Here is a 27,039-nt window from a genome sequence, read left to right on the forward strand (position 1 = left end):
CAAGGTTTTATTATTTGATGATAAGTGTTAGGGTATTTTTAAAAATTGATTTAAATTGTTAAAAAATATGACATAAGCAGGATATAAGACTTATTGAAGGTAGCCTTAATAAATCGATATTTTACTTATTTGATGTCATGCGATCTCTTGTAAGAACCAGCGTTTGAACATTTAAAACACCAGAGGTGACCATTTAAACATTAAAAATCCTATCTCAGGCCTGCTTAGATTGATATAAAAACAATTTCGGGAAAGTTTGTGTTAAATTAATTCTAGGTCAATTCTTGTAGTAAACAACTGGTGTGAAAGTAATGTGAAACTTAGAACAAAGGAATTTCAAGGTTCAAAATAAAAACCGGCCAAGTGCGAGTCAGACTAGCGCACTGAGGGTTCCGTACCAACATTTTAAACGATAAATCAAAAACTATTATGCATAAAAATTTATAAAAATCCGTTTTAGAATATACAGGTAAAGCCCTTTTATATGATACCCCACTTGGTATAGTTATCTTTTTTTTGTTTCAATATTTTAAAAATTGAAACACATTTTAATTTTTTTTCGGGAAAATACCTGATTACAGAACCCTCAGTGCGCGAGTCTGACTCGCACTTGGCCGGTTTTTTCTATCATGTTGCTAGTAAAATAAAATCTATAACTCATCACTGTCCCTTGCAGCATGTTCGGCATCAGAAACGGAGACAACCACCACTGGGGGGTGGTTCCTTCACAACGGCAACACCAATGCACCAGCGGCCTTGTACCAGAGAGTGAGGGAATTGTTCCACTCGCGCTCCCCCGGCCCGAGGGTGCCGGCTGAAGGCCAGGAAGCTCCTATTATGACTGGTGAGGATATTGGATTCACAAGGAACAGCAAGCTTATTAATTACTAGTTGATGCCCGCGACTTCGTCCGCGTGGCTCTAAGTTATTTTTTAAAATCCCTTGAGCTTTTAAATTTTCCGAGATAAAAAGTTGCCTATGTAAGTTTCTGCGATGCAAGCTACCTCCGTACCTTTCATATAAATTGGTTAAACGAATGGGAATTTAAGAATCCCGTGGGAAATCTTTGATTTTCCGGGATAAAAAGTAACCTATGTCCGTCCCCGGAATATAAGCTATCAGTGTACCAAATTTCGTCAGAATCGGTTAAACTGTTGGGCCGTAAAAAGGTAGCAGACAGACAGACACACTTTCGCATTTATAATATTAGTATGGATTAGTATGGATTTTCAATATAGATGACGTCATTTTATTTCTTATTTCAACAGTAAAGGCAGAAGTCCACGGCACCACAGAAAAAACTCAAGTTCAAGAGAACTCTGACAGTGACAGCGGCGCCGAGGCCACACGGCGTGATCATCACTACGAAGACATTTACTTGCCGAGAGAAGAGCATCAGAGAAGAAGGTACTTTCATTTGATCTCTATCATTGTCGATCGATAAACGTCTTCAGCTGGACATCGGTCTCTTAGGGGTACTTTCACACGCCACAAATTCACGGTTTTCGGATTTTTTCCTGTACTTTTACTATCAGACCTACCTACCTGCCAAAGTTCATGAAATGTATGTCAACGGGAAGTACCCTGTAGGTTTTTTTGACAGATACGACAGATGGACAGAAGAACAGGCAGACAAACAGGTAGACCGACAACAAAATGATCCTATAAGAATTCCTTAAGTTTCCTTTTTCTTTTGAGGTACGGACTACACCAATTTGAGAGAATCTAGAAAACACTTTTGTTGCCGAAATACCTACTCAAAGGTTTGCTTATAAATGTTATAATACAGTTCAAAATACCAGTATTCATAAATTTAATATCATTTAGGGGTGGGCTTTTTAAAGCATTTTAAGGTACATTTCCATCACTCCTCGATTTATATTAGTGATCCATAATAATGCAATTAACAAAGAAAGAAAGAAAGAAAGAAAGAAAATGTATTTATTTGTTGTTGGTGTCACAGATAAAAACAAAGTATACAAATATACATTTTCATCTGTGACACCACCCCAAATGGGTGTACAGCTCAGCATTATGTCCTGCATCATATGCAGGACGCTGATTTTCAGCTGTGACCCGGGTGACGCCACAGTCACAACAGTGAGTAAATTAAAAAATAATTTAAGATAACTTTAACCACAATATGTGTAGTATGCATGTATACACATAAATATATATATATATAATATATATAAATAATAATAATTAATAATATAAGTATATATACAAAGATGTTATTTATTGATAACAGGAGCAGTTCCCGCGACTCCGGCAGCCACAGCAGACCCGGCAGTGCCGCGTTGGTCGTCGACTACACCACCAAGGAACACACTGAAACGTAAGCAGAAGTTTGCATATGCTCCACAGATTTTGCACCATTGCATATTTGGTGTAGTGGCTTTTTGAGATCTCAGATTCAAGTATCAGGTTTTTAATTTTGATTCAGATACATGTTAGCCCTCGACTGTAAGCTCACCTGGTGGTAAGTCATGATGGAAGCGGGCTAACCTGGAAGGGATATGGCAGTCTGCATCGAACCCATACTCCTTTGGTTTCTACACGGCATCGTACCGGAACGCCAAATCGATTGGTGGCACGGCTTCGGCGGTAGGGTGGTAACTAGTCACAGCCGAAGCCTTCCACCAGACCCAGACCGGAGAAATTTAGAAATTATAAAATCCCAAATTAGTCAGGCCATAATTAAAGTTCTGTCCTCGTACCTACTTACCTAAACCGTGTACCTCCGAGGAGGCCAAAATTCTGGGAAACTTAGCACGCCAAGTATATGTCAAAATATATTAAAAATATATTTAATCGGTTTCCATTTATTTGTACCCAGATACTCACATTAAGCAAAATAAAAAAATAAAAAAATTACATTTCTCAAAGAAGTCTTAAGAACCAAAGCATTGGAAAAAATAGACCCATATTTCAATGGAGCTCTTTAAACGAGAGATGGCACATTGTAATTTCCATACAATTATTTATGAACTAAGTAGGTATGTATATGATGTCTGCGACTTTGTTCGTTTTTGGTTTTTAAAAATCCCGTGGGAACCTAAGCCCTTCCCCGGTACGTCAGTTTCCAGCAATAAATTTCGTCAAAATTGGTTAAACGGATGGGCCCTGAAAAGCTAGGCAGACAGATAGATAGACACACTTTCGCATCTATACTAATAAATAAAATTGGAGTGTCTGTCTGTAATTTCGAAATAACTACCTCATATTAAGCTCATATGGTTATTTGAACGATACCATAACTGAATCACACGTTTTTAAAATTTTTGTCTGTCTGTCTGTCTGTCTGTCTGTCTGTCTGTCTGTCTGTCTGTCTGTCTGTCTGTCTGTTTGAAAAGGCTAATCTTTGGAACGGCTGAACCGATTTTGACGGGACTTTCACAGGCAAGTAGAGGATTGACCAGGGCGTAAAATAGGCTACTTTTTTAACCGACTTTCAAAAAGGGAGTTGTGTTTTTCTACCTATGTACACCGAAATCTCCGAGAATTCTGAACCGATTTGCGTCATTTCTTTTTTAATCGATAGAGGAACTTTGCGACATTGTTTCATAAAAAATTTGGAGTCCAACTCCTCAATCCTGATGCTGCAGGGGATCTGACCAATCCACGCGGGCGAAGCTGCGGGCATCAGCTAGTTTATAATATAAGTAATGGAAGTATGGATAATATGGATGAAAAAGAGACCCATTAGACAAAACGTAGTAGGTTCACAATTTTTAAATTCTAGGCGAAACTGCTTGGTATTTCAAGTCTCCTTTAATATATTTCTGCTTTAAATGCTGTTGTTGCTGTTGTTTGTTTAGGTTAAGAGGGTTCTCTCCGTCACTCGCTCCATACAAACGTAGTTCGTCTCTCATTGCAATACTAACCAATCATACTCAATGGAATTTTGTAGAAACGTTCCGGGAACTAATATCTATGCCTGTGGTTTTACAGATTTCCGTTATTCCGCCCCTGTAATTTTAAAACTACATATTTTTAGAAAAATCTAAAACACCACAGGCACAGATATTAGTTTCTAGAATTTGCAAAATTTCATGGACTGTAGTTGCTTAATATTCAAATGAAATTGGGACTGCGATTGTATGGAGTAAGTGACGGAGAGAGCCCTGTTAACAATATTTTCTTTTGTTCAGATCAAACAAAGCATATGAAGAGGTAACTCCACCACCCTCAGAAATCCAAACGAAGTCCTCCATAGCAACAAAACTCGCAGCCTTCACACACAAGGCTCAGAACTTTGTAAGTATTACCGAGTACATTTGTATTTATTCTTGCCTATTGGCTTAATTAACTTATGATAAGGTAAACGTTAGTGTCCCGAAGTGCTGGAATGATGATCTTGCATTGGAATGCGCAGTGTTGGCGGGCTCCCCACTTGGTGGACGAAATCAAATGAATTGCTAATTTTAGTAATTCTTTTCTTATCTAATTTAGGCACATTATCAGAAATTATCTGTCAGAATAAATTCTCCCAGAACACACTCTGCCTATACATTTCGTACTACTTGCCCCACAGATACGCCACAGTCTGTCAAAATTTTGCTGGATTGGACGTACCTTCTGATGTTTACAGAGTGAATACGACAGAAAGTTTTCTGATAGATAAGTTCTGATTATATGCAGCCGACATTGTTGTATAAAGAAAGAAAAAGAAAGAAAAACTTTTTATTTGGTTCCACAAACATATGTTATCTAAATACATAATATAAAATATGTAAAATGAGATGCGTGGTGTGTGGTACCAAAATGGACTCCACTCAGCATTTGCTGCGCCTGTGTCGGGAACGAAAAAGCTCCAGTTCTTATTCGAATAACATCTTGTTTCTTGTCTTAGGCCAATCGCATATCATCAGCGGCTGGCAGTCGTCGCGCCTCCGTAACAGAAGAAGCAGTAGTGGTCCAAGCCTCCGCATCATCAGGCGTGTCCTCTATCGGCTCCTCAGGAGGAAGCTCAAGCGACGAGGCCCCACCACCTCCACCCCCACCCCTGCCACCAGTAGTGCTGGAAGAACCAGCCCTGAAACCCTCTGAACTTAAAAGTAGGCTGGGTAAGTTTTTTCTTATATTAACCCGGTTTGGGATGCTTTTTACTAACTTTTTAGGACAAAGACAGGGTGTTGGATAGCGCAACGGAATAGCATGGTGACTTGGAATACAATACTGCTGGAATAGATTGTGTGTTGGTGTGCTCTTAGTGGCTCATGTCCAACAGAAGCGACAGGAATAGTTAAAACTCTGCAATAGTACTAACAGGCCAATAAGGCCAGGTGAAATGGCAGTACGATATTCCAGTCTCTATTTGTTATTTTAAGAACATCTGGACATATTATTGCGACCAATCATTACCATCAATCCTCGACACAAAATCGCAATATCGCATAGGTAGGTATATAGCGAGATAATATTAATAGTTTTATGGACCCCTATGTCAATCGAAAGCAGTTTTGGGAGACCTGTTATAAAATGGAGACTGTTACTGGCAAGCAAGACATGGGAATACAAGAGATCGATGAAATGTAGAGGATGGTGGGAAGGGGCCGCCTGAAGAAAGAAGAGAGTCGTATTTGGTAGCGTGCTCTTTACTAAGAGTCAACTTGATGTCTAGCAATGGATACGTTATAAACAGTTTCAAGTAGGTTTGATAGATAGACTATCACACTAATATTATAAAGGCGAAAGTTTGTGTGTGTGTGTGTGTGTGTGTGTGTGTGTGTGTGTGTGTGTGTGTGTGTGTGTGTGTGTGTGTGTGTGTATGTTTGTTACTCCTTCACGCAAAAACCACTGGACGGATTTGGCTGAAATTTGGAATGGAGATAGATAATATCTTGGATTAGCACATAGGCTACTTTTTATCCAGGAAAATCAAAGAGTCGAAAAACCTAAATCCACGCGGGCGAAGTCGCGGGCATCGGCTAGTCTAAGAATATTAAATCCGTCAGTAGTAATCAAGATTCTATATTGTCAGGCAAGTCCTCTATCAGCTTCTTCAGGGGAAGCTCAGGGGATGATGCCCCAGGCAGTTTATGACCTGATGTTCATTCTAGGTACTACTACCAATATTTTTTTTTAAAAGAATATTAGCTATGATGCTAATCATGACTCTTCTTTCCCCTCCAATTAAGACAATAGTGCAACGGGTAGGGTTTGAACCGCCGACCTATCGGAATTCAGGTCGCTCCTCAACCGTTGAGCTATCGAGGCTAAAGGTTCGAGGCTATCGAGGTTACAATCCTACACGGCTTTTACACAAGAACACACCTACCCCAGACCTACACTGTTACTTCCGCTTGTAAAGTTTTAAGCTATGTTGATAACAGCTTACTACTGATACCTACTTCTTGATTGATGACGAACTATACGGTCTACTGTTGTCGGCACTGTCTATGTCTGGTTGCCGGCAACTACTTCCTGTATCTTCCTTTTTTTTCCTCTCTCGTCTGGCTTTACAAAGATTAGCCAATGTCAAGTTTGTAGTTATTTTTATTTGTAACAAGTTAGTTTAACTATACAAGTATGGACCCCGTCTGGTGGTGCCGGCGCTCGCCGACATACGCACGGCACCCCCTTAGAGCGCAGTCAGTCTTAACAAAAAAACACTCCAGAAAGGCAGAGCACGCCCGCCAGCTAACACCAACACAGACGAAGTCCTCCCATATCTTCTAGGCTGAAATTCAGGTATTACCTAAAATTGAGAATATAATAAAATTTTAAAAAAAAATGCCTGAAAGTTGATGGTGTGATTACGAAGAATTTTCATTTTGGCTACTTTTATATCTAATTACGTAGGTACCTAGATAAATCGAGTTGGTATAAAACTATAAATCATATTGTCTGGTAACCTATTTAATGTAAGTGTTAATTGCATTCATAAATCTTGATAATTTCTGTTTCTTTGTCTAATTTCTTACTTTACATTTTAGTTGTTCTGGCTGTTACCCATTTGAATAATTTAACTTATTTGCATGCTTACTTGTTTCAGTATTCACTAATACATATCTAATTAATTATTTAAACTAATAGAGTCAGCAAATGAGTGGAAGAAAGTTGAGTTGCATGATAGGTATAGTTGCTTTTATGTATATAAATTTCATATATTAATTCACTAATGACAAATTATGTAACAACAACGATCGAGAAAAGAGTAGAATTAGGTAACAGCATATGTTGCGAAGCATAATAACATTTTTAAATAACACATTATATTTCTTTAAAATACTGATCATGATTTTGTTGTTTCTGTAATTTTTGTAAGCATTTTTGAACATTGTAATGATAAGTATATTTATTCTGATTAAAAGAGAGAACAGATGAGAACAGAGAAATGACTAAAGAAAATTGTGAACTCTTTCCTCCTTAAATAAGTAGGTGGATAGGAAGATAGGTATATTTTGGTCTCAAACTCAAACTCAAACTCAAATTATTTTTATTCAATTAAACTTTTACAAGTGCTTTTGAATCGTCAAAATAATCTACCACTGGTTCGGAATGCTAGAAATGTCTAGAATTAAAGAAAAAAATACGAAACTTAATTATTGGTGGTATCTTTTTACTCAGTGTACGATGTTTTTTTACATAGTCCAAAATGTATCCATCTGTCTTTTACAGCATCTCTTGAGCGAAATTCGAGTTGAATAAAATTACATATGAAATGAGATGATCGCCTTAATTGTGATTCGTTTACTTTCTACAAAAGTTTAATAGGTTGTTAGTTGCGTTCTGATTCGGCCGCGCTCCGACAATAATAATATGTAAAGTAAATTACTTTATAGAGTAATAGTTTCACTTTCCTTTTCGCAATAGAATTAGACTACGAATTTACTGTGGCGATTTCACAAAAAAATTCTTTCTCCGAATCATCTTTCATATAAATGAAAGGATATACCTAACGATCAGATGCAACAACGTAAGAAACGCAAAATGCAATATGACGCAAAACCATAGAAATGCGCTTATATAATGCCATTCATATATTAATACGCGAATTGTTTTGGCGCCCAAAAATGGCACAACTGTTTTTGGGCGCTATTTTTCCAAGATGGCAGCGCGAGCGGTAAAGATTTATGTAAATTTCTTAAACCGGACACTTTCAAGTAAAGATTTTTATATTTACCTTTGGAGATGATACTGCCATTGGCGGTATTAGAATACCATAAGCCTACATTGTTGTATTTGTTTACAAATTGCAAAAAACCAAATTGAATTTCGCGGGCAGACCCGTGTCATGGACCTTAAGATGTCGCCGGCGGAGGTCCGGAGTTCATGATCGATGCCAGGCACGGTACCTCTAACATTAAATATTATCACTTGCTTGAACGGTGAAGGAAAATATCGTGAGGAAACCTGCATGCCTGAGAGTTCTCCATATAATGGCCCCGAGGCAGTTTTATGTTTGCCTATCCGCACTTGACTAAGTATGGTTGGACCGTGGTTGGACCTTAAAACCTTTTAATTTTGAGAGGAGACTCCATAACTCCGATGACTACTACATAACTATCGGAATTTAATGTTAAAACTTTTATTAAACAACTAAAAATAAGTGAAGTTTTAAAGGAAATTTTCAAGATGAAACCTGGCCATACTTAGCCACTAAAACAATAAAAAAAAAAAAAGTGTGTCAATAATGATAATTAAAAGTTGCAAGAAGATCGCCGGGTAGGTGGTGCACTCACTAGAAAGTTGAGGCCTAGATAATAATATTATGAATCATTTTATTTTAGAGATTTATATTTTATGAGATCTATCTTTCGTGAAATATAAAAGACTAGGTGTAGCCTGCGACTTCATCCGCGTGGATTTTTTAAATATATAATTAGCGAGCAAACGAGGAGGCCGCCCATGAAAAATTGCAACACCAAAGGAACCGCCATTGCGTTGCCGGCCTTTCAGGAATTTGTTGATCCGCCCGGGAAGGAGGGACTGGTGCCAGAACGCATGGAACGCTTTGCTACTGGTTACAACTAGAGTGTTGTTACGACTGGATTTAGATTTTTTTAATTCCGTGGGCACTCTGTTTTTCGGGACAAAAAGTAGTTCTATGCCCGTCCTCGGGATCCAAGCTACAGTACCCGGCAGGAAATATTGTATATCGATCTTTAGAAAGAAACAGCGGTTTCTTAGAGCGTTGTCTCTGTTGTTGATATACAAGTCAGTCAAAACGTCACATAATTAATATACTCGTAGGTAAGAGTTTTATGTATGGGGTATTGTTAAATATCCTTAAATAATCCCGAGTGATACTGGCTAAAGGTACATTTTTGTTTTTTTTTTTTACTTTTCATTTCATTTCTGGTAGGGCAGTCATGTAACTAAATATGTCATTAACATATATTATGTACAGTCACTAACAAAATATGATTGCCCAGAAAAAAGGGTTTAGTATGTTTATTCCACCACTTCTAAATGCTTGAACAGGTTTGGTTGTATGCGACACATAGGGTACCTATCTTTGAATTTATTTTTTAAGCATGAAAAGGTGTTGCGCAGGTGCCAATGACTTTTCCAAAATAGACAAGTGGTTCGCAGGAATGCTCGGGCGATGTAAGATATAACAATACAGTAGACATGCATACCGCTCGTACGCAACGCGTTCATGAAATGATACGCCTCAGTGGGCGCATTCTCATTACAAAGAAATTGCTTCTCCGTAATGTAACAACTTAGTAACTAGGTAAGGTGTTGCTCAAGTTTGTCGAACTCAAATTAGATCGGTCAATTATTATTAAGTTTCGATGGAAATGTCGAGTTACTGAAATTAAATCCATATATCAATATTATAAAGAGGTACCTACGGTTGCCACCTGCCACTTCTTCATTACGGGTATACATCGATGATTACGGGTTACCAGCATCAAAAATACGGGTTTTAGATTTTTTTACGATAGACAGTGTTTTCCATAGATATTTTGTTATACTTATTGTTTGAAGAAAGCTCTTCATTTTGTGACACAAATGTATACAAGTGTAAATTAAAAATTTATAACACCCCCGACAAGTGAAGGTGAGCTGATAACTTTCAAACGGCTGAACCGATTTTCTTGGATTACTTATAGCTAAGAACATTCTCGATCAAGCCATTTTTCATACAAAAAAAAAAACTACTTAAATAAAAATCGGTTCATTAGTTTAGGAGCTATGATGCCACATGCTAGATACATGGGTACCTAGTACCTACGACCGAACTTCGCTTGGCTTCTTCCGATTTCTTCCACTCCACGGAACTCAGAGATAGCAACTTGGAAAGTAAAACAAATATCTAAACACAAAATTTCATCCAAATCTTTAGAGCCATTGCTTGCAAGCTAGGTAATAAAAATATCTGCGCAAGCTATCAAGATATAGAAATCTCATAACCATGCATAACGTTATTTGCATCCACAATACGTAAATATTTAAATAAAATCAACGCGCGTTTCTTTTGAATCGATCGCGGGCATTATGCGTTTTCTAATGTTTATTCATTGTTGCCATTCTGCCATCAATCTTTACAGCCATTAATGGCTTGAACGACATCCGTTTTTCTGACAATTAAGACACTCGCGCTTGTGTTTTAATTTACACGGAATACCTACTGTCATCATCACAATCTATCGCCCCGGCCCACTACTGAGCACAGGTCTTCTCTCAGAATGAAAAGATTTGTCTGTTCTTTTACTACCAAGCCATCAAGCCCTGGACTCTCTGAATTGGAAATCAACCACCACTAGGCCTAGGCTATTACTGTTTTTTACCGACTTACCTATTTATTACCTCGCATCTTTCATGTGTATTTAAAAGTTTATGAGAAATAAGTACCTACCCCCTTACCCAATATCCTAAGTAGATAGATACGTTAGCAAGATTGTAACAACAACATCGTGGTTAGTAGGTACATATAGATTAAAATCGCTGGATGGTAAAGATTAAATGGCAATTAAATTGTATTTAGGTCTAGACAGTTCAGTGTTCATAGAAGCGATTTAAGACAGACTACATTTTAGTGTTTTAGTATTTAAGATATCACGCTCGATGCGTCGCAATGCGCGGGGTGCGAGCGCGAGCGTACTTTCTCTCCCCCCTAACTGACCGGCTTGTTGCAGCGGGGAGACGCGGCTCGGCGGCCTCAGCAGACGACGAGCGGCCGCGGGCACCCAACCTCGTGAACAAGCAGCCCGCGCTCCCCTTCGTGCCACCGGCGTTCCCGCACAACGCGCCCGACCGCCTCATCAAACCCTCGGAGTACTTGAAGACAATCACGGCGCCGTGCAAGCGCGACGACGGCGCGGCGGAGGCCCGCCCGCCCCCGCCGCCGCCAGTCCCGGAGAACATCCCGCCGCCGCCCCCGCAGCCGCCCCTGTCGCACCAGCCGCTAGCCGCCATCAGCACCGCCGACCTGTCCTCCGTCCGGCTCAAGACGATCGCTACCAAGACCTTGTCAGCACCGCCGCCCGCCCGATCCGTCAGCTTGCAATGCATCCCGAGCGCTGCGGACTTCAGAACGGCGAAAACGGACCTGATAGAGGAACTGAAGATGTCCAAAGACATAACTGGGATAAGGAAGCTGAAGGTGGAGCGAGCGAGGCGGGAGAGTTTGCAGGACAAGGAGACTTTCACCGAGTTCACCAAACGCTTCACTGCGGAGAACTTTGTTGATCAGGTAAGTGCTTTTTTTAAACCTTGAAATGAAGTGGCATTGTGCCCTTTGATTGATTGGAAGTGGCACAGATAACCTTACAATAGAATCTAGATGATAGTGTATTCTTTAGGAATTTCATGAATTCTACGATGCAACTGCATCCGCGCATTTAACCCACTGATCCACTTTGCCTCAGCTCCCTCGGCTCGTCTAATAACCGTGAAATATAATGACTACAATATTTTGAGCGAAATTGCTCATTTTTCCGCTTTGCTGGAATTTTTGTACTTAGTGAAAACTTCTGTAGGCGCGCTGGGCGATTTGAGTATGGGTAAAAACTGCAAGCTCGCGTCACCAACATGCTGATGTTAATAGTGCTTAGAGTGACGATAGATGCAAACTAAACTAAGTAACTTTAAGGGTTTTAATAAAAATCATTGTTGTTTCATAGTTCTAAGTTATCACTTCTGTCAACATTCCCCAAAAATTACCAATTTTTTGGATAGGAAAATTTCTCGAAATATGTTCCTAGATTTTTTACTTCCGTGCACTATAGGTACCTACTGAGGTATTTATTAACCCCTTTTTTTTTGATAAAAATGCAAAAGGGTTGATACTTGATACATCATGCTAGCTAATTTTACAGGTAGTTTCAAATGTTATCCGAGTAGGTAGTTTTTGCCAGATTTTTCGCGTATTTTTCAGTTCAAAACAGTTAATTTGTAGGGTCAAGGTACTGTACGCTTTCTGCACTAAAACCTTCAATTACAAAATTAATAGAACAATAACACTAAAATTATTTACATTGCTATTAACTCTGTTATAAAATTATACCTTTTCAAACTACAGAGTTTTCAAATGACCTTTTGCAGAAATAACCTAGCACGATTTCATAATTTCATTCGTTTTAGTTTTTATTTATTTGAAAAGTCATTTTATAATATTTTGTAAAACATATTGTATTTTCCGGTCCTGATGAATCTAGGAATTTAAAAATCTAGCAATTCTTTTATGAAGAAACCAAATAACATAAACCCGATACCTGAAAAGTGATTTTATTATCTAAGGAGCTCTTAAAAATACCGAAATTACATATCATCACTTACGTACCATTATATGAGATCATAGTCCAGGGTCAATTCGTCAACGCATTTCAAAAATGTTACACCATTAATTTATTATCAAATTTACAGTATTTTATACGATTACATTGACTTAATTACTTAACACAATCCATTGCACACTTTAAATAGCTTGAAGCTGTTAGAAATGAGGAAACATCTACAAGGTCAATTCATCATTATTACCATTGGGTTCTGAAACCATCTAACCGCTTAATTTTCTGTATAGGTTACTAGGTATTTAACTGAGTCCAAATGACTGAATGAATAGAATACAAAATAGAACTATAAATATAATACAAGTGTAAATTAAAAATTTATAAGACCTCCGACAAGTGAAGGTTACAGTAACTAGAAAAGAGCTGATAACTTTAAAGGCTGAACCATTTTTTTTTGGATTATAGCTAAGAACACTCTCGATCAAGCCACCTTTCAAACAAAAAACCAAATTAAAATTGGTTCATTGCGATGCCACAGACATATACACAGATATTGATACACACGTCAAACTTATAACACCTTTTTGGGTCGGGGGTTACTAAAATAGAACAGAATAAATCAGAATTGAAGAGAATGGAATAGATTTTTTAATATAAATAAACAAATAAATCTACAAGATATTAAGGGCAGGAATTGCAAAGAAAACTAGGTGTGGCAAAGTACCTAGATTACTTTTCTGATTACATAGTAATTTTCTCTGCGGAGGGTCATTGTCCCTTATATTTTAAACATAATAATAGTTATAAAAAATGGTATGGTTTTATTTTGGGAAAGCCAAGTGCTAAGCGATACTGTACCCCATTGGGAGCATGGGTTTAGATACGTAAATCATTTTTATAGATTAAATTAATCCGTTTCCATCTTAAACTGTAACTTTTGGCGATTTGAAAGTAGATACTTATTTGTAAAAGTACCTACCTATACCTAGTTGCATAAAATTTACTTTTAATAAAACTCAAAGACAAGTCGCGGATAAAATCAGTAGGTGTACTTCTTAATGAACCTCCATGATTTTAACACATTGTTAGCTACTTAGTTAGAACATAGTTTGAATCTTTCGCGTTAGGCTTGCGCAAAAAGTTCTAGCTCGTTCGCGGGTTACTCAACCATAGCATTGTGTTGTGTTGTTATCTATTTATCAATCCTCACGATCAAGGCATAACATTGCGACTTTATTAGGCGTAGCTATTTTATAAAGTTTTGCTTTTTGTAGTCCATACTAATATTCTTAATGCGAAAGTGTGTCTGCTGTCTGCTACCTTTTCACGGCCCAACAGTTTAACCGATTCTGACGAAATTTGCTTCAGGGTCAGCTTATATCTCGGGAACGGACATAGGCTACTTTTATCCCGGAAAATCCAAGAGTTCCCACGGGATTCCTAAAACCGATCCGCTTAACCGATTTGTATGAAATTTGGTACCTAGATAGCTTACGTCCCTGTAATTGACATAGGCAACTTTTTATCCCGGAAAATCAAACAGTTCCCACGGGATCTTTAAAACCTAAATCCACGCGGATGAAGTCGCGGGCATCCTCAAAACTTAATGTGTATGGATAAACAAATACTTACTTTTCTTTCGATCTACGAACTTTCTGTTTTGCAAAAAAAAAAAATTGTCGTGTATTCGACAAACGTTCGCGATAAATTATATAAACATCGAAATCAGTAGACTTGTCATTGGAAGAAATCGTGCCAGTGAAATTATATCATCTGTCGAATGAGTATTTTGTAATGTTATTCAGATTGGTCGCTTGGAGATATCATTTCCGAAAAGTTCTTTGAAAGTTTTGAATAACATTGATCTAGAAATTACTAGAGCCAGAGTGAAAGAGCGTTTAACAAATAATGATATCCAAGTAGGTATATTATAATATACGTAGGAATAATAAATAAGTAACAAAGTAAACAAGCGATGATATACTTAACAGGGCTCTCTCCATCACTCATTTCATACAATCGTAGTTCCAATTTCATTTGAGTATTAAGCAACCAAAGTCCATGAAATTTTGCAGACATATTCTAGAAACTAATATCTGTGTCTGTGGTGTTTTAGATTTTTTCTAAAAATATGTAGTTTTAAAATTACAGGGACTCAAAGATTTGTATGTAAATTTTTAATACCGCGTAACTTTGAAACCGAATATTTTAACAGAAATCTGGAAAACCACAGACATAGATATTAGTTTCTAGAATATGTCTGCAAAATTTCATAGACTTCGGTTGCTTAATATTCAAATGAAATTGGAACTACGTTTGTATGAAACGAGTGACGGAGAGAGCCCTCTTAATATTATAATGTAGATAATGAAGTACATTTCACGATTAATTTGATGATTTTGACTTGTCGATCGAGATGAAGTTCGAGGTGTCATAGGCAGTACCAATAGCTACCCGCTTTCTTGTTCATTTCACTGTTTGGGTCTGGGGTTCAATTCCGGGCACGCCACTCTAACTTTCAGAGTTATCTGTGTTTTAATTTAAGTAATTAAATATAGTCTGCTTAAACGGTGAATGAAAACATAGTGAGGAAACATGGAACAATGGTGTGTAAAGTCTGACACTCTACACTCGGCCAGCGTAATGGACTATGGTCTAAATAAACTTTTTTCATTCTGAGAGGAGATTCGAACTTAAAATAGAGAGGCGACGGGTGATAGGTATATCTATTTATTTGTATAATAAAAAGGTTTTGTAGTTTAACCTTGCACGATTCTCAAATTCAAAGATTAAAACACATTGGAAAAGTGTTAAATTAGGTACATAATTTTCTGATAATAATAATAATTAATGACTTACCTACATAATACAACATTATGTAAACAGAGAATCATCAATTAATTCAAACTGTTAATATATGTACATATATATGATTTAAATAAATTATTTTTTATCGGAAGATAATAAATTATTATCTAATTAAGTTTTTATTAAAATAGTAACAGGCAAAACGTTGTAGTAACATAAGTATCTAATTAGTAATTAATATATGTATTATAACGATTTTCACAATCATTAGTGTTACGTATTTAGTGGCCAATTATTATCTTATAGCTACTATCTATATAAATGCGAAAATGTGTCTGTCTGTCCATTAGGTACCTATCAACTAGGTACCTACATACCTTTCGAGGACCCATCCGTAAAGCCGATTTTATACAGAGATAAGCTTCCAAGAAACGGATATTATGCCGGAAAATCAGTTTCCAAGGGAATCTAAAAAACCTAAATCCACGCGGATGAAGTCGCGGCTCACCTATTCACCTAATGTTTATGGTATGTTTTAACCCTCGACCTAAAAAGAGGGGTGTTATAAGTTTGACGTGTGTATATGTGTATCTGTCTGCGGCATCTTAGCTCCTAAAAGAATGAACCGATTTTAATTTAGTTTTTGTTGTTTGAAAGGTGGCTTGATCGAGAGTCTTCTTAGCTATAATCGAAGAAAATCGGTTCAGCCGTTTGAAAGTTATCAGCTTTTTAAATTTTTTAAATTTTGAGTTATACCTACAGTTGTTCTATTCACCAAGTATGCAATAAGGGTTGCCACCTTAACTCAGTTTCAATAAAATATAAATCAATCGATAATCGATATTATCGATAATGTTTTAAGCTGAGGTCATAAGTAGCTAATTTTTGGCAACCCTAAAAATTCAGTAGGAAATTCAATAAATTAATTTACAACGTCTACAGTAAATTACTGCTATAATACTCATTGTTAATTATCGTTTCATTATTAGTGATTAAGTAGGCAGGCGTAATACGTTACGTTGATTTTAAGTTATTTCAGCTGTGTGAAAAGTGGTTGAAAGATTACATTGTTCAATTAACCCAGCCATCATAGATAACCTAAATCTACTTATTTACTTACCTAACTAATATTTTACTCACATATTAAATCCATTTTTAGTAGAATTATAAGCTACATGATGCCGGCGATTTCGTTCGCGATTCGGATTTAGGATGTAAAAATCCCGTGAGCGCTCTTTAATTTTGCGGGATGAAAATGAATATAAAGTAGCCTTATCTACGTCCCTGGGATGCAAGCTATCCGCTAGCTACCACAGCTAACTCTTTCAAAAAAAGATTCCGACGAATTGAGACTCCTTTTTTGAAGTCGGTTAAAAATAGATGATGCCCGCGACTGCGTCTATGTGAATTTAGATTCTTTTTCAATCACTTGGGAACTTTTTGATTTCGCTGGTTCTTCTCTATGGCATTCTGAACCAGTATTTCTTTCACTTACCATTCATTCCATTCCATCAGCCTGTATGAGTCCACTGCTGGACATAGGCCTTTCTAAGACCGCGCCACCAAACACGGTCCTCCACCTTCCTCATCCACCTGCTCCTCGCCACCTTCTTTAGGTCATCGGTCCAGCGGGCAGGAGGTCGTCCCACACTGCGCTTACCGGTACGCGGTCGCCACTCCAGAACACGTCTGCCCCAGCCCCCAACGGCCATCGGTTCTACGACAGACATGACCGGGCAGGTCTTCTTCTTCTCTTCTTCTCTCTGGGCTGGTTTCCGCACTTAAACGTTTCCGTTAACGTGACCGGGCAGGTCATTGCTGGTTGTAAAACATTCGGTCATAAAAAAGTTTCCGCTAAGCTATAATTCCCGTCTTTCTCTAATAAAGTGTAACTTGCTAAGTGTGTAACGCAATTTTTACAGAGACTTCGTACCAATCTAATCTAAACTACCAATAGATACCTAGACAACCGGATTTCAAAATACATAGAACATTAAATGCGTGGTCAAGATCATATTATCAAGATTAGAAGATGAAATCATGGGATTCCAACGTCTATCCGAACTACGTGCCCTGCCCATTGCCACATCAGCTTGCTAATCCTTTGAGCTAAAGCACTTGCAAAAATGTATTTGAATAAAATTACGTACTAATTAACGTTTAACTTGGGCTCATTTCAGCAAAAATAATAGAAATCGTAAACAACTTATTATAATGGTCTAGTTACTTGCGTCTTGTCTTTATTTATACCGGAGCGAAAGCTGTCTGTACGTCCGAGTATGATATCAATTAGCTCATGACTTGAACAGAAAATCTTTATTTTGTAGCCGGTACGCATCTGTTGCCGTTTTTACGCTTTCACTGCTCTCGGATGCTGGTGCAGATCACGCTTGACGACTTTTTATTTGTTTTTGATTAAATACTAGATTATGAATATGAATACTTACTTGCCTAGACATTAGTTGCGTAATAATGGAAATGATGTCTATAATCTTCTGCATTTCATATTATTTTGAGAGATTTCATGGGCGAACTCTCCATCCATGCCGTTAAAGCTAAAGTCTAAACCGATTTAACCTTTTTTTTCAATTTGAAAGTATGCGTGGGTACCTATAGTATGCGACAGGTCCTTTTCGGAGTTTAAGCAACTAAATATAACTTGCTTTAAACAGCGAAGGAAAATATCGTGAAGAAACTTACACGCCTAAGAGATTTCCACAATGTTCTTAAAGATGTGTGAAATCTGCCAGTCCACACTTGGCCAACGAGCTGAGGATGACAGTGATCTCTTTTTTTTTTTAAATTCAGATACAATTTAGTCCTTGACTGCAATCTCACCTGGTGGTAAGTGATGATGCAGGCCTATTTATCTAGATATCATGAAATTAATTTTTGTACTTATAGGTATACTGCTTGACTTGGATTTAGATCTCACTATGACGTTACGAGTATGTCGTTTCAACGCAAGTAGAAATTTTGCGGAACTTTGATACAATGTGCGTTAAAGTGTCATAAAATAAGTGATGTTGTGTTGAATACGATCGCATACAACATTTAGAAACTGAACGAGTGGTAGTTAAGTGCGAGAGAGCTGTATTTTACTCAAAACGAAACTTTCATTGCGCCGGCGCCGACTGCAAACGATCACAATCATGAAACACTTCATTCTGAGACCAACGGCGAAATATTACCATCATAATATTACTAGGTAGGCATTACTAGTTGACTCGCTCCGGCTTCTCACGGGTGGGCTTTCCTATTCTATAGCCAATAGATTGCAATCTTTTTTATTCAGTTAGGTATTATTTACGTTTTTTGGTGTGACCCCAAATAAAAGATTTTTCTTTCGTTATTTATGTCGCAATAGATGATTTTTTCTGTGAGAAAAACGTCATTTTTGTCTCGGGGGGAAAAAAATAGACTATGGACCCTTTCAAGTAAAGATTTTTATATAAACCTGTGAGGATGACACTGCCATTGGCGCAATTAAAGTGCCATAAGCCTACTTTGCCGTACCTACCTATTAGTTTACAAATTGCGAAAAACCAAATTTTTGAATTTCGCAGGCAGACCCGTCTCATGCACCTTAATATGTTCTTATAATCATAAACGCTTATCATGGAAAGATTAGTTACGGCCGTAATCGTAAAAATATACGAGCCAATTTCTCCCGCGTCAATATTTGTTTAAATCTCGCCGATTTCCGCCATTGCGTAAACCCACGTACGGTCCTTGACATCGAAAGCTTTCGTACGAATAAAATAATTCATGTTACTTAACCTAGGGTTGTCAACGTTTTGTAACAATAAATTATAATAAAAATACCAACGACCAGTAATATACTTTACCTGCCAGTAATATACTTTGCCTGGTAGAGATTGCTCTAAGCAATAAGGCCGCCTTTGCACACTATTGTTTTTTCTGTTTTCTTCTTTCTGTGTTGTGCTCCTTTACATGTGTTTTTGTGTGCAATAAAGTGTTCTATCTATCTATCTACCTATCTACTTTGGCGCAGCGACGCAAACGAATTCATGAAGGTAGAAAAAATAAAATCAGCATTGTAGTTTCAAAAAATATTTGTAAATTGAACCTAGTCTATTACCTACTTATCTAAGAACCAATTACGGTCGGGTCAGTCAAGTGCGAGTCGGACTCGCACACGAAGGGTTCTGCACCATCGTACAAGATATACCACTTTTATATGCAACACTGCAAGTTAATGACTGACAGCGGCATCTACATGAGATCTAAGTAAACAAAAAATCTGTTCATGTACAGATTTTAATTTTTTTGTGATGAAACCACAAATTCTCAGTTTTTGGATTTTAACCTTTACTTGTGCTATAAGTCCTACCTGTATGCCCGTGATTCTCGGTCAACGGGAAGTACCTACCCGTTACCTTTTACTTACATTTTCTTGATAGACACGACAGACAGACAGACAACAAAGTGATGCTATAAGGGTTCCTTTTTCCTTTTAAGTTACGGAACCCTAAAAATGATCCATAGTAGGTAATATTATAAATAAGAAGATACGTCTATATCTACATAGTTAGGTAGATAGTCTATATAAAGTAATAAGAATTTAATAGACCATAAAAATATTGTAGGTATTTACTTATTGACCGGTACTTACATCCGAATTACTTACACAAAGATAAACATCCCAATTGAATTTTTTTGCTTAACAGGGCTCTCTCCGTCACTCGTTTCCACTCGTTTCATACAATCATAGTTGCAATTTCATTTGAATATTAAGCAACCAAAGTCCGTGAAATTTTGCAGACATATTCTAGAAACTAATATCTGTGTCTGTGGTGTTTTAGATTTTTCTAAAAATATGTAGTTTTAAAATTAGAGGGGCTCAAAGATTTGTATGAAATTTTTTAAGACCGCGTAACTTTGAAACCGAATATTTTAACAGAAATCTGGAAAACCACAGACATAGATATTAGTTTCTAGAATATGTCTGCACAATTTCATGGACTTTGGTTGCTTAATATTCAAATGAAATTGGAACTACGATTGTATGAAACGAGTGACGGAGAGAGCCCTCTTAAAAGATGTTCATCCGTCATAATCCTTCAGTTCCCGTTGCAGTCACGCCTTGCGGAGATCGCGTGTGATGTAACTATGAGTATGTTTCTGCCATATAGCACCGGTACCGCTTAACGGTATCAGTGTTATTAATAGGCACCTATCAAGAAGTCTATATTATTTACGTTGTTATGGATATGTTGGAAGCGGAGGCGAGATATTTTTTTGCCCATTAATCCATGTTTTTCAAATTACGTAGTTGTATCCTACTTTATATGTTAGAAGAAGAATTTAGGGGTTAACGGTACTAAAAAATCTAGATTTATATTTTTAAGTACCTAAGATATTGCGGATACGTTGAAAACGACGTGAGGTAGGTAGATAGATTTTGGAAATGCAAAGTACATATAGTTAGTTCATGAACGTACAATGGTATACCTACTTACCAATACCTACATATCCATACACGTGTAGGTGTTATTCCTACAGAGATCAGAACACAATGCCACTTCAGTCATCAAATTCAATTTTTTTCTTAAGTACCTACTTCTCATATAAGACTTATTTATATCTAAATTGAGTTTTCAAATAGGTATTCTACAAATAAAAATGCATACGAGCTTAATTAGCTGAATATTCGAAAAATAAGACTTCCATCTTATCTACACCTTTCTAAGCTGAGAAAAAAATAAGAATTTCTGCTTGTTCTATGATTTAAGTTCAGACAAATAAATACGTTGCTTGGTAAGCTTTTAGCCAATTTAAAGCAGAATAATGAGCAGTAATTTTTTTAAGATATTCCGTTATTTTTGCCCTTTTATCGTAAGCTTGCCCAAAATTCGAACATACAAACTCAATTTCTCAAACATCCGAATATCGGGTATTCGTGCTAAATCGGTTGTACACAATCTCTGAACTAATTGACAGGTCAAAAAGTTATCTATCTATGTATCTATCCTTTTCCACGCGGAACACTTTAAAAGGGATAGCACTACAATTAGACCTGTCAACTTAATTTAGTTCCGAGATTGTATACAACCGATTAGCAAGATTCCCTCAAAATCGGACGGTTGGTCGACGGCAGGGCTTTTCGCAGATCCCCGAGCGAGACACGGCGGGTAACATCATACCGGCGTGGAAGCGGCAGATGCTGGCGCGGAGAGCTGCGGAGAAGGCGCGGAAAGATCTGGAGAAGGAGCTAGCGGGAGAGGCGGAGAGACGGAGAGCTGCGTCTGTGCCTGCGTGGAAGAGGCAACTGCTTGCTAGGAGGGAAGAAGCGGAGAGCCGATTACGGTGAGTGCAATTTAGGACATTTGGAAGAGTGCAAGTGGCAGTTGCTGGCGCAGAGAGCTGCAACAAAAGCGCGAAAAGATCTGGAGGAGTTAGCGAGAGAGGCGGAGATATGTAGAGCTCTGCGGCTGTAGCTGCGTGGAAGAGGCAACCTGCTTGATAGAAGGAAACGAGCGAAGAGCCGATTATGGTGAGTGCAATTTGTAATTTTGGAAGGGTGGGAGCGGCAGATGTTGGTGCGGAGAGTTGCGGAGAAGGTGCGGAAAAATTTGGTGAGAGAGTTGACCTGAGAAGTGGAGAGTTGCAGCTGTGCCTGCTTGGAAACGGTAACTCAGAAATTGTTTTAAAATATTTTAATGGATAACGTGTACCTATGGCAGAGAGATGGGAGTTTTTGATGGTAATGGATTAACCAGAAAAACAATTATAATTTTACTATTTTATTTCCAGACAATCACTATACACTCCAAAAGTTGAGGAATCAAATGAGATTTGCAAGCCAAATGGCGAATGGCGCGCTTACCCAAGCGGCACGCAGCGCGCCGTGTCCATAGACAACATCACTCTGTGCTACGACGTGCATTCAGAGCCCATGCGCGCGCCTTCCGAAGCCAAACTGTCCACGGAACATTGCAATGGTAGGTATTTTTTTTTTTTAATATTTTGTCACTAGTGTAAGATGAAATTATTGAAACTCATTAGGTCTAATTTTAGGGTTCCGTACCTCAAAAGGAAAAACGGGACCCTAATAGGATCTCTTTGATGTCTGTCTGTCTGTCAAGAAACCTATAGGGTACTTCCCGTTGATAGGTAGGTCTTATAGCGCAAGTAAAGGAATAGGTAAATCTGAAAACCGCGAATTTATGGTAACATCATTAAAAAAAAATTAAAATGTGCTTAAATTTTCAAAGTAAGATAACTATACCAAGTGGGGTATCATATGAAAGGGTTTTACCTATACATTCTAAAACAGATTTTTATTTATTTTTATGCATAATAGTTTTTGATTTATCGTGCAAAATGTCGGAAAAAATACCCGAGTACGGAACCCTCGGTGTCTGACTACAGTCTGAGTCCGACTCGCACTTGGCCGGTTTTTTTCATATGGACTCAGCCCGCTGTGCGTTGCAGTTGAGACTGCGACCGCGACGCGCAGTGAGCTAAGTCCCTATGAAAAAGGACCCTGGATTGGTTCGAACTTCGAAACTAGCCGGGCTTACGAGTAGAGTATGTAAGTATAGCCGTAATAATAGTATGGGTTAATTTATATTTTCAAAAAATGTTTTTTCTTCCAGGTCACTCAACATCGAACGGACACCACGAACCGGTAAAGGAGGAAGAAAGCGCCAAAATCATCCCTTGGCGAGCACAGTTGCGCAAAACAAACAGCAAACTTAATTTACTTGAGTAGTTAGTTAGTTAGTGATAAGATTGGTAAGGTTGCTGGTAAAAACGAACTACGGTAGTTTTTGTTTTTATGGCAACATAGTAAAATATATCCATTATATTTTATATGTTGTCCAATTCTTTTACGTGTACTCGATAGCTGATAATACTGTTTTGTTATCTACCCACGTTTTTTATTTTTAAATTTCGAACGATTATTTTTTTCGATAAATGTTTATTTACTTTTTTAAAGATAAATAACTAGTGTGGCTATTCTACGAGTATCTGTTAATTTTTATACCTTAGACGTATTCTAATGTGTGAAAATTAAATTGTGTAGTAACTATTTACTTTTTTATTTTTTGTAATTTAAAAAAATTTAGTGATTATTAAACAAAGATTTTTGAGATTTTTATACTTTAATAAAAATAATGTAAAGAAAATAATATTAAGCGAAACATAATTATTATTATTATTACGATGTAAAAATGTAAATCTTTTAACATTCTTTAACGTTTGTTTAATCGTAAACTTAAATAAATTCAGATCGTCAATTTAACTTCTAACATTAATATTTTATTTTATTGTTTTAAAAAACTGAAAAAATATTTAATAGTTTTTAGATAATAATAAGTAACATACTAATATGCAAGTGATATAATTGTTGCAATATTAGTTTTAAGCTTAACAGAGGCTTCTGCTATAAACGATCATACTTGTAGTTACGATTATGTAAGTTATAAATGATTACGATTGTTAATAAAAACCTGTTGCTTAAAATGCGTTTTCTTATTACCACCCGTACCTAAACATATTAAATTACTAGCTGACGCCCGCGACTTCGTCCGCGTGGATTTAGGTTTTTTGAAATTCCGGGAGAACTCTTTGGTTTTCCGGGATAAAAAGTAGCCTATGTGCTAATCCAGGATATTATTTATCTCCATTCCGAATTTCAGCCAAATCCGTTCAGTGGTTTTTACGTGAAGGAGTAACAAACATACACACAGATACACACACACACACACATACATACAAATTATAATATTAGTGTGATGACCACAAGCGGTCTTTTGATAAATAGAAAATATCCACAAAAAATATACAAGCGTAACGTACCTACCTACATGTACTAAAATTAATTAAGGTGGATGCGACGGGTCTGCCCGCGAAACTCAAATTTTATTTGGTTTTACGCAAAATGTAAACTAATACGACAAAGTAGGCTTATGGCATTCTAATTGCGCCAATAGCAGTATCATCTCCACGTGTTTATATGGAAATCTTTACTTGAAAGGGTCCAGTTTAAGAAATTAGCTCTAGTATCGACTATAACTAACAAATTAGTCGAAATTAGTAGTTGGCGCAATTAGAATGCCATAAGCCTACTTTGGCGTATTAGTTTACAATTTGCGGAAAACCAAATAAAATTTGAATTTCGCGGGCAGACCCGTCGCTTGCCCCGTATTGACCCTTTTGTATTATGGATCAAATTTTAAAAGCTAATAAGTTGAGGTTGAAGGATTTATGTTTTTAAAAGACCAAATCTGACGAAGTCGGATATTGTTTATTGTAAAACGATTGCTTGTGGCCGTCTAGACACTTCCTATAGAATAATGCAAACAAGATCGTAAATCATAATAAGCAAATAAAAAAAATACCTGCAAAATGTTTCGTCGGTGTTAGTTCCGAACTCATAGGATGCGAGGCCAGGCTTCTGTCTATAGAGCGATCTTTTGAGCTTGCTCAAACGAGACAGACTTATAGCCTAAGCAAAGTCAAAGTATGATTCTGTATAGGCATCGGCAATTAGTTCGGGGTGAAACAATAGTTATTTCAGTAGTTAAACGTGTACAAGGCATAGCCACGCATAGCTAGTAAAACATAAAATGATAATAAAAATAAATGACATTCCATATCAAAATATTGAAGTTATATTATTGAGTTATTGAGTAAAAGATTTTGTAGTCATAAATCATAATATAAAATTGTAACCCTTTTTCAAGACAAGGTAAACTGGTATGGCATATCTTAAGAATTTATTCAAAATCTATTATTTTACCCAAGTTATTTTAGCATACAACGCATATTTTTGTGTAGCTGTAACAACAGAAATAAAGGGTAATCTACCAAAAGCATCAATAATTTATAGAATACTTAATGAGTTTTTAGGACCAGTTATGAGATCTTTTCCTAACGTTGTATTGAACAATTTTCAAGAACTAGTTGATAAAACAATTAGAGAGAAGATAAAAGAGCTGCAACCTCTACTTCAAGACAATGATATGATGGCTTATGATGAAAACATGATGTTGGAAGATAAAGATGACACTACGATATTAGAGTTTCTGCCTAAAACAGAAGAACATAAGAAAAAGATCGAAGATCCATTCAAAAGTAATCTAAAGAAATACAAAAAGATAAGAGAGAAAATAAACAAGGCTCTTACAAAAGAATCGGTTTCAGTGAAAACGAAAAATCTTGTAGTCAAAACTTTGGACGTGTTGATCAAGACTTTACTCAGCAGTCAATGCAAATGGAAGAGTCGTGCTGTGAAATCCGAGAAACCATCAGACATAGCAAATAAATGGAATAAGGGTTTGCAGAATATTAAAGATGTTCTTCTCAGTTTTCTTAAAAATAGATCTGTTCCCACGAGACGGAATGATGACGTTTTGAATTTTTTAAACGCGCTTAAAATAATGTTTCGAAGTATCACAGAGGATGTTGATGTTATTTCTAAAAAGTATAAAATTCTATGCGACTTTGTACCGAAGGAACACAATTATCCTAAAGATGCCATGAATGCCAATGCTTTAAGAGATAACTGGGACATAACTGATCTCGAGGAAGATCGATGTCGTAACATCGTAGTATGTTCCAATGAGCTTAAGGAATTCTTGCGAAACTTTTACTTCACTTTAAATGATACAAATGTAAGCTTATTAAAAAATTATGTAGACATGTACACAAGAGATGTGATCGTCGAAAATGAAAATGAAAAAGACATAATAATATCAATTTTAAATAAAATTACCACTGGTCTTGAAGAAGGTATAATCAAAGTATTTGTTAAAGAGACTCAGAAACTTATGCTTGACAAGGAAAAAAGAAATCACGCAAACGTAAATATTCTGTCAAATTATGTCGCGAACACTATTAAAACTGTTCAAGACTTTGCGAAACAGCTGTTAAAATCAGAATTGCTTGTGTTGAGAGATAAGATTTTAGCAGTCATATTGGACGATTTGAACGTCAATTTGGATGTAGATTTGGGGAATTTGGAAAGGGAATTTGTAAGGAAAATTTGCGCCATGTTTCGTCTCTGCAATGGTAGATATAGAGGTAGGAGGCAAGGCTCAAGCGATCTCAATAAGGACAATCTACATGTACAAGTACTATTAACTTTGGCTAGTGATAATACGACAGATATAACTAATAATTCGTATCGGAAATTTTTGAACGAAGTAACTTCTAGAAATAATACTGTTAATAGATTTACGAGTTCTATGGGAAATGTAACTGTGACGAGAACCACACTCATTAATAACGTTACAAATTGGTAATTTTTTCAATCTGGCATTTTTATGCCTACTTACTTTTATCCCTACTTGCCTAGAAGTAAACCTAGCACGCTCCTCAGCACTTTTCATACAAACGTAGTTTGTTTTTCATTTGAATTATATTATACAAATTTTTGAGCCGATATATTATCTTCTACACTACTTTTTACGGAAATCTGAAAACCACGGACTTAGATATTTATTTCTAGAATGTGTCTACAAATACAAATTTCATTGAGTTTGTAATATTCAAACGAGAGACAAAC

General features: G+C 36.9%; 2 protein-coding genes across 7 annotated transcripts in view; both read left to right on the top strand.

Annotated features, from left to right (window-relative positions):
- Positions 1 to 23,993, top strand: part of LOC123874064 (espin) — an 88,234-nt gene extending 64,241 nt beyond the window's left edge. For 4 of the 6 annotated variants that reach the window (XM_045919228.1, XM_045919227.1, XM_045919224.1 and 1 more), the window contains 9 exons: positions 677 to 844; positions 1,269 to 1,407; positions 2,252 to 2,338; positions 4,155 to 4,260; positions 4,856 to 5,069; positions 11,097 to 11,653; positions 21,622 to 21,830; positions 22,278 to 22,465; positions 23,123 to 23,993. In XM_045919228.1, the coding sequence (XP_045775184.1) occupies positions 677 to 844; positions 1,269 to 1,407; positions 2,252 to 2,338; positions 4,155 to 4,260; positions 4,856 to 5,069; positions 11,097 to 11,653; positions 21,622 to 21,830; positions 22,278 to 22,465; positions 23,123 to 23,238 (1,784 nt within the window). In that variant the 3' untranslated portion in view covers positions 23,239 to 23,993. The remainder of the gene's footprint in view (positions 1 to 676; positions 845 to 1,268; positions 1,408 to 2,251; positions 2,339 to 4,154; positions 4,261 to 4,855; positions 5,070 to 11,096; positions 11,654 to 21,621; positions 21,831 to 22,277; positions 22,466 to 23,122) is intronic. The other 2 variants (XM_045919225.1, XM_045919226.1) reach the window with 2 other exon arrangements.
- Positions 23,994 to 25,083: 1,090 nt separating this feature from the next.
- On the top strand, positions 25,084 to 26,831 carry LOC123874067. Its single transcript, XM_045919239.1, has one exon. The coding sequence runs from the start codon at positions 25,232 to 25,234 to the stop codon at positions 26,774 to 26,776; it is 1,545 nt and encodes a 514-aa protein (XP_045775195.1). The 5' UTR covers positions 25,084 to 25,231; the 3' UTR covers positions 26,777 to 26,831.
- Positions 26,832 to 27,039: the final 208 nt, after the last annotated feature.

Source organism: Maniola jurtina, chromosome 17, assembly GCF_905333055.1.
Source record: "Maniola jurtina chromosome 17, ilManJurt1.1, whole genome shotgun sequence".
In the NCBI taxonomy this organism is placed as follows: domain Eukaryota; kingdom Metazoa; phylum Arthropoda; class Insecta; order Lepidoptera; family Nymphalidae; genus Maniola; species Maniola jurtina.